The sequence below is a fragment of the Ovis aries genome, chromosome 3, assembly GCF_016772045.2.
Source record: "Ovis aries strain OAR_USU_Benz2616 breed Rambouillet chromosome 3, ARS-UI_Ramb_v3.0, whole genome shotgun sequence".
NCBI lineage: Eukaryota > Metazoa > Chordata > Mammalia > Artiodactyla > Bovidae > Ovis > Ovis aries.
The window spans coordinates 213,274,616-213,288,411 of NC_056056.1; the positions used below are offsets into that span (position 1 = coordinate 213,274,616).

Genomic DNA, 13,796 nt, shown 5'->3' on the forward strand with positions numbered 1-13,796 from the left:
GGATTCTCCAGGTAAGAGTACTGGAGTGGGTTGCCATGCCTTTCTCCAGGGGATCTTCCTGACCCAGGGATAGAACCCTGGTCCCCTGCATTGCAGGCAGATTCTTTACTGTCTGAGCCACCAGGGAAGCCCAGAGGCAGCCAACTGGAGGTTCTCAAAAAGCATCCAGAGGAGACTGGTCTGCTGCTAATGCAGCAGATGGTAATTACCCTAGGCACTCGGGCAGGGAAACCTGACTCAGAGCGGAACCCACAGGAGAGGGAGTGACTTAAAAGCCTTTTCCCCCTCCAGGCTTGGGGTTGCTCCTTTGAGCCATTTCCAGGACACAGATAGAGACAGCCACCCCCCCACCCCCCACCCCTGGGTACTTGAGCCTTCACAATTAAAGACACAAAGATTGACTCACAGTGGATCTGCAGAAAGCTTTATGGAGAGAAATTATTGCATCCTACAGAAAAGAGAAAACAGGCTGGGGCAGAGGGAAGGAACAGGGTGGGGTCAGAAGCAGAGTCCTTAAGCTGGGCAGACCCAGCCTTCCGTAGGCACACCCGAGGCCCAGGAGACAGGTGGGTGGTACTCGAGTCTGAGCTCAGGACTCCAGGCCGAGATGACTCTGCTTAAGCCCGGAGAAGAGCCCATCTTTGTTCCAGTGCCAAGGGTAGGAAGCAGGAGTGTCTACACGGCCCTCCGAGTCTAGGAGCTCTCCCTGAAGCTGTTTGCTGTGCCCTTCAGCCTGGCAGATCAAGGGGGAGAGAAGCAGTTCCAGGCCCAGCACCTGTAGGGAAAGCAAAGAGATGAAGAGAAGGGCAGGCCAGGCCAGACCAGCGCCTCGGGCCCAAGTGTCACACAATTGCCCTGGTGCCTTCCCAGGGTGCAACTGTGGGTTCGGATCTGAACCTAAAGCAGGGCCTGAGGCTCTGTGCTGCCGGCTGGCTCCCCGTGGTCCTGTTGACTCTGTCAAGGAGAACACCCGCATCTCCCTCTTCCCCTACTAACCGCAGCCTCCACCCTCCCAGGCTGCAGAGAAGCTCAGCCTAGGAAGACAGAGCACAGAGGACTTTGGTGAGTCCCAGCCCATGCTCTGCTCCAGGACCTCATCCCTGCCCCAGGTCTGCATTCTTCCCCTCTGCCTGGCGAGCATCTCTCTCAGCCCAAACCCGCAGAGGTGAGAAGGGCCACCTGTGTACCTCCCATCTTCCCTCACCTGGGCTCCAGGCTGTGTTCAGAGAGGGGTCTCAGCAGCCAGGAGCCCAATCTCATGTGCCCCGAAGGCTGTGATGAAGATGTTGATGATGACAGTGATAAAGATCAAGGCAGTGGCCGCGTTGTTAAGCTGGTTGAGACGCAACTGCTTTTCCACCTCATTAAGGTTCAGTAGAGCTGTGGAGAAGAGGGAGAAGCAAATGATGGTCTGGGGGTGGGGAGATGACAGCCTGGAGCCTCCCCCACCATGGCCCCTCAGAGATCAGGAGTTGGTGGCCATTGTGCTGAAATGCCTTCTCCCTCACTGACCACGTGGGGTGTTCACGTGGTACTCAATAGAGCCGATTTTGGAAACTTACATTGGGTCTTCTCAGAGTGGGGAATGCATGCTCTAGGAATGCTGCTACAAGTTAGTGAGCACAGTCATTTAGCAGGTATTGTACTGGCTACTGGATGGGATGCTAGGAGGTAGGTCAGGGTGCCTGCCTGCACTGTGTCGTTGTTACTTGGGCACTTGAAGGTACACAGGGCTAACAGCAGGTTAGTGTATGACTGTGCAAACTCACGGTGTGACAGGGAGGCATTCAGGACTTTTCTTCCCACCCACCCCCCGAGGCCAGCTCCAGGCCCGGGCTCCTCACCCATGACCACGAGGAGGATTCCGATGACCACCTGCAGGAGCAGAGAGATGCTAAGGAGGGTGACGAGGGCGAAGTAGTGATAGGAGGATGGACCCCGATCTAGCACCGCTTTCAGCTGCACAGCGTTGGACATGAAGAGCGACATGTCCAGCAAGCCCTCCGCCAGGCTCTTCTTGGTGGCATAACGGTTCAGGTTGATGGGCGGGCTCCTCCCTGGGCTGGGGCTCCCAGGCTGTTGGGGACAAAATACAGGCTTACCTGGGAGGCTCCAGAAGGGAAGTGGTTGAGAAGCTGGGAAGGGGTGTGCTGAGTCACTTCAGTTTTGTCTGACTCTTTGTGACCCCATGGACTTAAGCCCCCCAGGATCCTCTGTCCATGGGATTCTCCAGGCAAGAATACTGGAATGGGTTGCTAATTCCTTCTTTAGGGGATCTTCTCAACCCAGGGATGGAACCCGAGTCTTCTGCATTGGCAGGTGGGTTCTTTACCACGATTGCCACCTCTGTTTCCCCTGAGGGGAGAGCATTGCAGAAGACAGGACGAGGAGTTCTGAGGCTGAGTGGAAAAGGAAACGGCATCTCTCCTCCCAGAATGATGTGGGCCCCAAGGCGGGGTGCAGAGCGCCACAGATGGAACAGGAGCTGCGCGCTCTTGAGTTCTGCTCCAACTCGACCTCGTGGGGACCCCTGGAGCCGCAGCCTTGCTCGGGCACACACCCCAGCGGTCACACCCGGTCCATCATACATACACGTCTGTGAGCATGCATCTCTGCACACAGGAGTACAGGCCGGTCAAAAGCTCTTCATTTGTTTGTTATCACTTTTTAGCTAGAATTTATTGATGCATAATTTACATTTGATTTGCTTTGAAATATTAAGATGAAGTTTTATTCTCATGAAGCCACTTACTCTGAGAGAAGGTCACAAGCAGGGCTGTGGGGGCAGAGGGCAAACTGAATGCTGCAGGCAACCTGCAGTTTTTGAGGCGATTCATTTAGGATGGCGCTGGGGATGGATGCATGGCCTAATGAGGGCCCAGAGCGGGGAGACATGTTGAAAGGTTCTGGTCCCACAGGGCACCATTGCCTGGAGTCCACGCGGTGGCGCTCGGGTCCGAAGGAGCAGCTTGGGCAAGAGGGGTGTGGGCGCTGAGGGGTGGGGTACAGGTTGGTGTTTCTCCCTGAGGAATCCACTGACAAGTCAGGGTTGGTGTGAAACCTGGACTCACGGAGGCTAGGATGGGAGCCTGTTCACACGTCTGCCTTGACTGACCTGCTGCTACTGCTGCTAAGTCACTTCAGTTGTGTCCGACTCTGTGCGACCCCATAGACAGCAGCCCACCAGGCTCTGCCGTCCCTGGGATTCCCCAGGCAAGGACACTGGAGTGGGTTGCCATTTCCTTCTCCGATCCATGAAAGTGAAAAGTGAAAGTGAAGTCGCTCAGTCGTGTACGACCCTCAGCAACCCCATGGACTGCAGCCTTCCAGGCTCCTCTGTCCATGGGATTTTCCAGGCAAGAGTACTGGAGTGGGGTGCCATTGCCTTCTCTGTTGGCTGACCTAAAACCCACCAAAGCTGTGAAATAAGGGTTGAAATGACTCAATGCTGACTTGGGGGGGCCAGTCACCCTGCAAGGTGGGGACTGTGGTTAGAGGACAGATGGCTGAGAGACTCGGGGAGGCGCTGCCTAGCAAGGGGTCCCTGTAACATTGTGTCTGACTCTTCGCGACCCCATGTACCAGGCTTCTCTGCCCCGTGGGATTTTCCAGGCAAGAGTATTGGAGTGGGTTGCCATTTCCTTCTCCAGGGGATCTTCCCGACCCAGGGACTGAACCCAGGTCTCCCGCACTGGGCAGATGCTTTACCTTCTGAGCCCCTGGGGAATCCCCAAAAGCAAGGGAAGGGTTTTCTTAAATTCCTCTGGAGGATTTAGATGCAGCTTTGCCCTGAGGCAGAAGGATGGCTGAAATGACCAGAGGGGGACCTCCCTATGGCCTGAGGATCCGATTAGATGAACCCCCGAATTCTGATGGATGCCCCTCTTGTTGACAGCCAGGAGCCCAGGAGCGACCCCCTCCCACCCTAGTCCCCCGCTTCGCCAGAAGTGCGGCCGGTGGGCCGGGACGGCCGCAGGGCGCGCGCCTGCCTCGAGCGCTGGGCCTTTAAGGCCGGGCGTCCCGGGAACAAAGGCCCGGCCTGCGCGCACCGGCCTGAGTCACTTCAGTTCCTCTGCCCGCGCCCGCGCCCTCCCCGCCCGGCCCGGCCCGGCCCGGCCCCTCCTTGCCCCTCCTGCGCCCAGGGGTCTGAGGAGCCGGCGCGGTGGGCGCGGGCCGCCGGTGGCACCTGTAGTTGACCGGGTCCTCTGGGCGGGGGCCGGGGCCTAGACGCCCCACCGCCCCCACCCCCCGGCTCTGGGCCTCCCACTTTGGGCCTCAGTTTCCACACCCCCAAACGGGGGGTTAATGCCATTCGGGAGGCGTCCGAGTGAGACGGAAAGAGATCTCTGAGCCTCGTTTTTCCCATCTGAGGTCGGTCTCACAGGGACCCCCGGCCCTCAGCGTCTGTCTCAGCCCCCTCACCTCCGCCCTCGCGCCCGCACTGTTCCTCCAGGACAGCGGGGCGGGGGGCAGACCCCGGGGTCCTTAGGGATGCGCGGCCCCCAGCCTGCCCACCGCGCCGGCTGAGCACCCAGGCCGGCCCTGCTGACACGAAGTGGGGGCCCGGCGCTCTGGGCGGCAAGGGCACGTGGGTGTGACCCCGCAGACCACGCCCCCGGCCGCGGGCGCCCCGCGCCGCCGGGCGCGCACTCGTCCTCGCCCTGCCCTCGGTCCGTTTCAGACTGCCCTGTCCCCAGCCGGCTCGCCAAGTCCAGCTCCCCCGGCTGCTGTGGGTTCCAACTCTTGAAGCCGTGCACTGCTCCATTGTTCCGCCAGACGGTTATTTATCCCTTCATCCTTGCTGGCCTGTATTTTTGTTTCTTGAGGAAAATTGGGTTGGATAGGAAAGGAATGCCTTTTTGAGCAGAAAACTAAACACAGTTTTGCAGCTGTTTATTGACTCATTTGAGAGGACCCTGATGCTGGGTAGGCTTCCCTCATAGCTCAGTTGGTAAACAATCTGCCTGCAATGCAGGAGACCTGGGTTCGATTCCTGGGTTGGGAAGACCCCCTGAAGAAGGAAATGGCAATCTACTCCAGTATTGTTGCCTAGAGAATCCCATGGACAGAGGAGCCTGGCAGGCTATAGTCCATGGGGTCGCAAGAGTCGGACGCAACTTAGCGACTAAACCACCACCACACCTGATGCTGGGAAAGATTGAAGGTTGGAGAAGAAGGGGAGGACAGAGGATGAGACGGTTGGATGGCATCACCAACTCGATGGACATGAATTTGAGTAAATTCCAGGAGTTGGTGATGGACAGGGAGGCCTGGAGTGCTGCAGTCCATGGGGTCGCAAAGAGTCAGACATGACTGAGGTACTGAACTGAGCTGATAGACAGTAAGTTCAGTGGGGGCCACCTGCTTCAAGAGATCATTCTGCCCTTTCTTGGAAACGAGGTTACAGGGGTGTTCTCCCAAGGGGGTAAGTAACTGTCCTACTAAAAAGCCATGAGATGCCCTGCTCAGAGAGTTTAGGACCTGGAGCCCACCTGCTGGGCCCTGAGAGGAGGAGAAGCCCTGGTGGGAAGGCCAGGAGAGGAGGGTTTGTGACAGCTGGTGGGAACCACAGGAGGCAGGCTAGGTCCAAATCGCACTTCGGTGACAAGCTCGGTATTCCCATCGCCCAGCTCCCTTTCTCACCTGTGAGATAAGGGAGGCAGGATGGATGATTTCTTATGTCCCTTCCAAGCCAGGGCGGTCCAGGTGCAGGGAAGTTCCTCCCCTGAGTGCCGGGGATATACCCTCTAAGAGGCAGAGTCCAGGTGGCTGGGCACCAGGCCAAGGTCAGAGGCCCTGAGTCACTCACCCTAGGCAGCTCCAGGGCAGGGGTGGCCCTCCAGTGAGTCAGTCAGCCCTGAGAAAAGCCACATGGCAGTTTCCCTGTGGATCAGCTATAACACCGGGCATTAGACACAACAGGCCCAGAGGAGCCGTGGGCTGTCGGCCCCGTGTTGGCCTCAAGATGCCCAACTACCCAGAAAAGCCACCTGGCAGGAGATGACAAAGAGCCAGGCTGGTTTCAAAAAAAGGAAAGGCGGATCCTAGCCCAGGAAGAGCGATTTGTTCAGGTGTGTGAATTGGGGCGACCTACTATGCCAACTCACCTTTAATGAGGTGCTGTAAGGCGAGTGCAGAGAAGGAGAGAGCAAACCGGGCAGTCAGGCAAGAAAAGGGAAAATTATTAGCAGGAAAAGAGAAGGTGACTGACTCTTAAGGAGAAACCAGCGTCCTCCCTTTCTGACAGAGTCCTTCTTATACCCCACCACTGAGAAGTTCTTCAAAGGGATGATCATGTAGCCGGAGGTCTGGAATCTGGTGCTCTCGCAGCTTTGAGAAGATAGGCACCAGTGATAACAGGATGCCATTTGGGCAATTTGGTCAGTCTCAAGGATCACTGTGATTTACTCTTTGTTTGCAAGATCAACATAATGAGCCATCTTAACAATGAGCCCCCATGTAGACCCTATAACCTGTGAGCTCTCAGCCTCTGTCAGGGTTTAGTGTGAAAAGGTGCCTGGGTCCGTCCTACTGTGGGCTTGCACAGTAGGTCCTGGCACTGGGGATGACAACAGTTTCCTCTTACAGATTACAGACCTTGTGCCTGACTCGGCTTAACACGGGACATGAGTCATCTTATGCAGTCCTCACACAGTCCCATGAAATTGGTCAGGGCATCCTTAGGTTGGTTGGTCGGTCAGTCGCTCAGTCATGTCTGACTCTTTGCGACCCTGTGGACTGTAGCCTGCCAGGCTCCTTTGTCCATGGGATTCTCCAGACAAGAATACTGGAGTAGGTTGCCATTTCCTTCTTCAGTGTATCTTCCCGACCCAGGGATCGAACCTGTGATTATTGTAGTTGAAAAAAATGGAGGCTCTCCGAGAGCCTGGGTAACTTGTTCAAGGTTTGGCAACACAGATTTTATGCCAGTTCTCTGTTTGCCAGAACCTGTAATTGTAACTCCTACACTTCAGCCTCCCAGAAGATAGATTCCCAGCCTCCAAGGAGTTTAGGATCTAAAGATAGACTCACGTGGCTTCAGATGAAAGAAGACCGAATGTACACTTGCTCAGGGGAGGTATAACACCCTTCTTGGGGCAACACTTGCCTTGGGCTCCTCTGGTCACAGCAGGCTGTGTCCTGAGCCCCTGCAGAAAGGGCCCAACACCCATAATCAAAAGGCTAGAGTTCACACTGCTAAGAGGTGAACCGGGCAGCTGGGAGAATAGGGTTGACAGAGAAACTTTCATCTGGATGTTTTGGGTTTTGACCCCTCTGAGTGTTTGAACTATTATAAAACAACAACAACAAAAATTAAAACAGTATGCAAGACTTCCCTGGTGGTACAGTGAATAAGAATCTGCGTGCCAACGCAGGGGACATGGGTTCCATCCCAGATCTGGAAGATTCCACCTGCTTTGGAGCAACTGAAGCCCGTGGGCCACAACTCTTGAAGCCTGAGTGCCTAGAGCCTGTGCTCCACAACAAGAGAAGCCACCGCAATGAGAAGCCCGCTCACCGCAACGGAGTAGCCCCCTGCTCAATGCAACTGGAGACCCAGCACAATCAAAAGTAAATACACTGGGGCTTCCTGGTGGCTCAGAGGTTAAAGCGTCTGCCTGGAATGCTTGGAGACCTGGGTTTGATCCCTGGGTAGGGAAGATCCCCTGGAGAAGGAAATGGCAACCCACTCCAGTACTCTTGCCGGGAGAATCCCATGGAGGGAGGAGCCTGGTAGGCTACAGTCCATGGGGTCGCAATTTAGAAAAAGAAATATGGACCTCAGGAGGTCAATAATTAATATAAAGCAGAATTCTGTCTCACCTGGGACCCAGCTTCTCCGTGTGTAAAATGAGAATAATAGGCCCTGGTTAGCTCAGAGGCCTGTTGCAAAGATCAATGAGATAATGTGGGTGAATGTGCTTTGAAGACTGAAGTCTTAGAGCAAGGAGATGAGAGGGAAGTCCCTCCCACACAGGCCCACACTCCCACCTGTGGGCGGAGAGGCAACTGAGTGCTGGGTTCTGACTTGGCCTGGCCCCGCCCACACTTCAAGATTCCCCTTTGTCATCTCAGCAGCCCCTCACACCCATCTTTGAAATGGTTCCGCACCCAAGGGGGGCTTCCCAGGTGGCACTAGGGGTGAAGAACCCACCTGCCAATGCAAGAGATGTAAGAGACGTGGGTTCGAGCCCTCGGTCGGGAAGATCCCTTGGAGGAGGGCATGGCAACCCACTCCAGTATCCTTGCTAAAGCCCATGGACAGAGGAGCCTGGGGGCCTACAGTCCATGAGGTTGCTAGGGTCGCTAAGAGTCAGAACACTAAATGCTCACACACGCCCATCCCATTGGAAACCTTTCTCTTCACCTGACGGGAGCCTCTTTCAGGGAGGGAGCTTCTCAGACAAGCCCACCTACCCTGGGTTCCCTGCTGTGCAGACCCGACTCCCCCACCCCCACCCCCTGCCTGGCTGGCTCCCACCTCCCTCTCCAGCCTGTGTCCTGTTTCCCCTCCCTCCCGGGAGGGGCTGAGACTCACCCTCCCTCCCGGGCCACACCACATGACTCACCGTGCCTGAACACACCCCACCCTTCCGCCAGCTCCAGTCCCTCCAGGGCTGAAGGCCTTTCTTCCCCGTGGACCCCCACCCCCAGGTCAGCCCTCCCCTCTTAGACCCTCCTCTCCAGGAGGCCCCTCCAGTGCCTGTTTCCTAGGGGGATTGCATCTTCCATGTTCCTGGGTCCCCACGGTGCCCGGTTCAGTGGCTTGCCCACATTAAAGGCACCAGAAAATGATGACAGCATTGAATTTTTTTATATGAAGGATTTACTTCAAGGAGTTTTTCCAGAAAAGGCAAAAAGAGGGATCTCTGAGGGTGGGGTTGCAGACCCAAGAACTGCTGGGTGAGGGGCGTGGTGCTTGGACAGTGAATATCAAACTGAAGCCCCTGGCCCAGGGGTAGCCCTTTCTCCCGGCCTCAGGGAACAATGACTCAGGCTGGCCGCTGCCACTGGTCTTCAGGCCAAAGCCCGCAAAGGCCCGGAGCCCCGAGGCCTGTGTCTGGGGCCGGCACTCAGCCTGCAGCCTTGCTGTGCCAAGCGCAATGGGTCTCGCCCTTAAAAGTCAACAGTCTCTAATCCACCGCGGGTGGGGTGTCCGCGGGCTGTTCCCGTAATAACACCCAACTGGTCCAGAAGTCTCCTCTCAGGCGGGGGGCGCAGCCTTGCGAGGCGCCAGCGCTCCCCCAGGTGCCCGCGGGCCTTGCCGCCGGCACTTCGACTCCGCTCGGAGACCGCCGGGGGAGGGTGTGCAGCGCCTCCTCGTCCGCCAGGGGGCGGCAGCGCACCGCGCGGCTGGGCCGGAGGGCCGCTGATCCCGCTGAGGTGAGGTGACTTTCTGACAAAAGGCGGGTGAGAGGGACTTCCTAGCGCTTCAGTGGGTACGGCTCGGAGTTCCCAATGCAGGGGGCCTGAGTTCGATCCTTGGCCGGGGGGGATAGATCTCACGTGCTGCAACTCAGACCCAGTGCAGCCAAATTACTCCCCCACCCCCCAAACCCCAACCGCCACCAAGGTTCTGTGTGGATTTGCCACACAGAAACTGCCGAAGAAATGGAGCAGGGGTTATTTCCCAATAAGCATGTGGCCTGGGGGCTTCGAGACCCACCTGGCACTTTGCTCCTGGCTTTGGGGTTCTTGGCAGCATTCCCCAAGCACTCCTGACCCACCTCTGCTCGTGGTAACCCCGCCCCATCCTTCCAGGACCAACACGCTGGCCAGAATTTAAACAATGATAACTGAATACTGAGAATACCGTATACCAGGCTGACCCCCATGAAGTGGATTTTTTCTCTTTTTTTTTGGCCACACCAAGCGACTTGCAAGATCTTAGTTCCCTGACCAGGGATTGGATTTGGGCCCTTGGCAATGAAAGCCCGGAATCTTAATCACTGGGCTGCCAGGGAATTCTTGTGAAGTGGGAATTAACAGTTCCATTTTACACGTAAAGATATTGAGGCTCAGAGATTAGCTGCGCAAAGTCACCAGATAATAAGGGACAGTCCTAGCGCCAGAACCCTACACCTGAATTCTCTTTTCTGTTACACACCTGTGGTTCTCAAATTGTGGTCCCTGAAACAGCAGCACCTGGGCACTTGTTGGAAACGCAGATTCTCAGACACCACCCTAGACCTTCTGAGTCAGAGACGCAGGCTGGAACCCAGCCATCTGTGTTTTCACAAGCCTCCAGGGGATTCCGACGCAGCTAGTGTGAGCGCCGTCCATCGACTCCGCGCTACCACACTGAAGCTGGCGCTTCACATGCCTGCCACCGTCTAAGCTCTGTGCTAGACCCTTCCTTCAGTCAGCTGTCCCTGAATTCCTTTAACAACACCCATTGTACAGACGAGATGGGTGAGGCTCAGAACAGTTCGGTGCTTTTGCCCTGGGATCACCCAGCTGTTGATCTTAAGAGTTGGGATGTGAACCCAGACAGGCTCTGGAGGCTGTGTCCTTAACCACTACAGTCTTTGCATGCATGCTCGGTCCTGTCTGACTCTTTGCGACCGTATGGACTGTAGTGTCTGCCAGGTCCTCTGTCCATGGAATTTTCCAGGCAAGAATACTGGAGTGGGTTGTCATGCCCTCCTCCAGGGGATCTTCCAGATTTAGGGTTTGAACCCACGTCGCTTGCGTCTCCTGCATTGGCAGGCAGGTTCTTTACCACTGAGCCACCTGGGAAGCCCATTATAGTCTTTAGTCCCTGGAAACCCCTCAGAGGTGTACCCTAGTCTGAAGGATGTGGAGGGAATCTTTCCAGCTCTTCTCACTGAACAGGGTGTAAATTCAATCCTGCATTTGATTCCAGCTGGCAGCACAGACCACCAACCCCAGTCCCCAGTACCAGGTGCTGCCCACCCTGTTTATAGGGCCTGACCTGTTCACCCTCAGACTGTCTTCATGTCTTCACTCAAACATTTACAGAGCCTTTCTTGGTTTTGTAGAACCTTAGATTTTGCGGTGAACCTGAGTCCAGATGGGAGGCAACACACAGGTAAATGAAAACAACTCTCAGAACAATTAATCATTAAGCAGATAGGTTCATCAGTACCATTTTGTAGATTCCATATATGTGCATTAATATACAGTATTTGTTTTTCTCTTTCGGACTTACTTCACCTAGAGTGATAGGAAGGGGGATGAAGGCTCAGGAGGGAGGGGAAATAGATTTACATACATATATGTGTGTGCTCAATCCCTTAGACGTGTCCGGCTCTTTGTGACCCCATGGACTGTAGCGCACCAGGCTCCTCTGTCCATGGGATTCTCCAGGCAAGAACCCTAGAGTGGGTTGCCATTTCCTTCTCCAGGGGATCTTTCCAACCCAGGAATCAAACCCATGTCTTTTGCGTCTCCTGCATTGGCAGGTGGATTCTTTACCACTACGACCACCTGGGAAACCATATATATATATAATTATAGCTAATTCACGTTGTACAGCAGAAACCAACACAATATTGTAAAGCTGCTATCCTCCAATTTTAAAAAGTCATAAAGCAAAATATCAACATTCCACATGACGGTGCACATTAATTTTGTACCTTCCCACTGGATGATACGTTTGCAGAAGGTGAGAATTATTTCCTTGGAACCTCAGGCAGTTAGAAGCCACGAGGGCTGTGCCGACAGCCCCTGGCTGCCATCCAGGGTAGCAGACCTCATCAGGAGATCATATCTGACACGGAGATGGGAAAAGGGAAGGTGGTGAATTTCCCACCCCACCCAACCATAAGCAGAGCCTGCCAAGATCCAACATGTCCTCAGCTCCCTGGCATGTCCAGAGGTCCCTGCCCCTCCCACATATCCCTGCTCCCTGCATCCTCTAACATGACAAGGTTTAGCAGAGAATCAAGCGCCTAAAGGGGGAAGCAGAAAGGGAGATAGCAGGGCCTTTTAGTCCCACTCCAGTAGATAAGCTTCACGGGAACAAGGACTTATCTGTCTTGCTCACTGCTGTGTCCCAGAAATCGGCGCCTAGCCCAGCGCACTGGATGAGAGAATGATGGCTCTGTCACCCCTGTGTTCATTCAGAAGGGGCTGAGGGGGCAGGACCACCGAGCAGTGCTCCCTGGACCTCCCACATGGAGCTCTCTGCAGGGACAGGAGGTGGTCGTCTTCCACGGGTGTGTCCACTCCTGACGTGGCCCTGGTGTGACTTCACAGCCTCTGTGTATGTGTGTGTGTCCACTGTCTCTGGAGTGGGCCATGCCTGGTGCCGGGCCCAGACAGGCAGGTGCAGGGCAGGAGATGCTATTGTTCTCACTGCTGCAGCCCAGCTGCCACTCCAAGCAGGTGAGACCCAGAGGGTGGGCACTGGATGCTCATGAATCAAAGCCAGGTGCACATGGCCCTCAAGGTCAGCCAGCCCTGGGACTTCTCTGGTGGTCCAGCCGTTAAGACTCTATACTTCCACTGCAGGGAACGAGGGTTCCATCAGTGGTCAGGGAAACTAAGATCCCTTAAAGGCTGCACAGTGTGACCAAAAAGTAAAAAAAAAAAAAAAAAAAAAATCAGCCAGCTCTGAGTCATATGCCTCCTTGGGCCCAGAGCCTAACTGCCAGGACTACTGCTGCCCCAGCCCCAGGAGTCACCTGCTCTCCCTCCAGGCCCAGCAGAGCCGTATTCCCTCCTTAGGATCACAGCTCCCAGCCCCAGCTACTGCAGGCTGAGCAGAGGCTCTGGTGTGGTGGGCTGGGGTCTGAAAGAGATGAAGGTCAGGGGATGGGCGGTTCTGCATTTGGAGCCAGGGCTGCCATCTCTTCCCCTAGTGACCTCAGGCAGCTCACGAGACCCTCTGCTTCCCAGCCTCCTCTTCGGCAAAACGAGAAGATGCCAGCCCTCCAACTCCTTTATTGTAAGGAGCTAGTGTGTGGTTAAAAGGGTGAGCCGCTCCTGAACTCGGCCAAACCCTTGGCTAAAGGGCCGTGGAAGCCCCAGGCCCGTCCTCCTTGGGAATGACCCATTGGGGTTGCCGCCCACGTGGGACAGCCCGAGCTCCAGAGCGCTTCACATGTACAGCCTCTCTTTCCATAACTCCGTTTCTCCAGGTCTTATCACATTCCAGGCCCTCTTCTAAGCATGTTTATGTGTTATCTCAATTCCTTCTCATAGACCTTAAGAAGGGACATGCAGGTTTAGAGAAATTAAGCAACTTGCCTGAGGTCACACAGCTAGAAACAAGGGAGTCGAGATTTGAACCCTGGTCTGTCTGGAAAAAGTGGAAGCAGTGACAGATTTTATTTTCTTGGGCTCCCAAATCACTGCAGTTGGTGACTGCAGCCACGAAATTAAAAGACGCTTGCTTCTTGCAAGGAAAGGTATGACAAAGCTACACAGCGTATTAAAAAGCTGAGACATCATTTTGCTGACAAAGGTCTGTATAGTCAAAGCTACGGTTTTTCCAGTAGTCATGTAGGGGTGTGAGAGTTGGACCCTAAGGAAGCCTGAGCGCCGAAGAACTCTGGTGCTGAAGAAGACTCTTGAGAGTCCTTTGGACAGCAAGGAGATCAAACCAGTGAATCCTAGAGGAAATCAACCCTGAATATTCATTGGAAGGACTGATGCTGAAGCTGAAGCTCCAGTACTTTGGCTACCTGATGCAAAGAGCTGATTCACTGGAAAAGACCCTGATGCTGGGAAAGATTGAGGGCAAGAGGAGAAGAGGGTTACAGGGGATGAGATGGTTGGATAGCATTGCCGACTCAGTGGACACGAGTTTGAGCAAATTCCAGGAGACA

The 13,796-nt window shown here is 55.0% G+C and overlaps 1 protein-coding gene and 1 long non-coding RNA gene across 3 annotated transcripts in view; one reads left to right on the plus strand and one right to left on the minus strand.

Annotated features, from left to right (window-relative positions):
• Positions 1–408: 408 nt before the first annotated feature.
• NINJ2 (ninjurin 2) overlaps positions 409–13,796 on the minus strand; it is a 71,136-nt gene continuing 57,748 nt past the window's right edge. The window contains exons 2-4 of the mRNA XM_004006965.6: positions 1,845–2,076; positions 1,205–1,380; positions 409–775 (exon numbers count right to left, since the gene is read on the minus strand). Of these exons, the coding sequence (XP_004007014.2) occupies positions 1,223–1,380; positions 1,845–2,076 (390 nt within the window). The 3' untranslated portion in view covers positions 409–775; positions 1,205–1,222. The remainder of the gene's footprint in view (positions 776–1,204; positions 1,381–1,844; positions 2,077–13,796) is intronic.
• Positions 4,075–13,796, plus strand: part of LOC121819225 (uncharacterized) — a 57,299-nt gene continuing 47,577 nt past the window's right edge. For both annotated transcript variants that reach the window (XR_009600027.1, XR_009600028.1), the window contains exons 1-2: positions 4,075–9,384; positions 11,004–11,053. This is a non-coding gene — a long non-coding RNA (uncharacterized LOC121819225). The remainder of the gene's footprint in view (positions 9,385–11,003; positions 11,054–13,796) is intronic.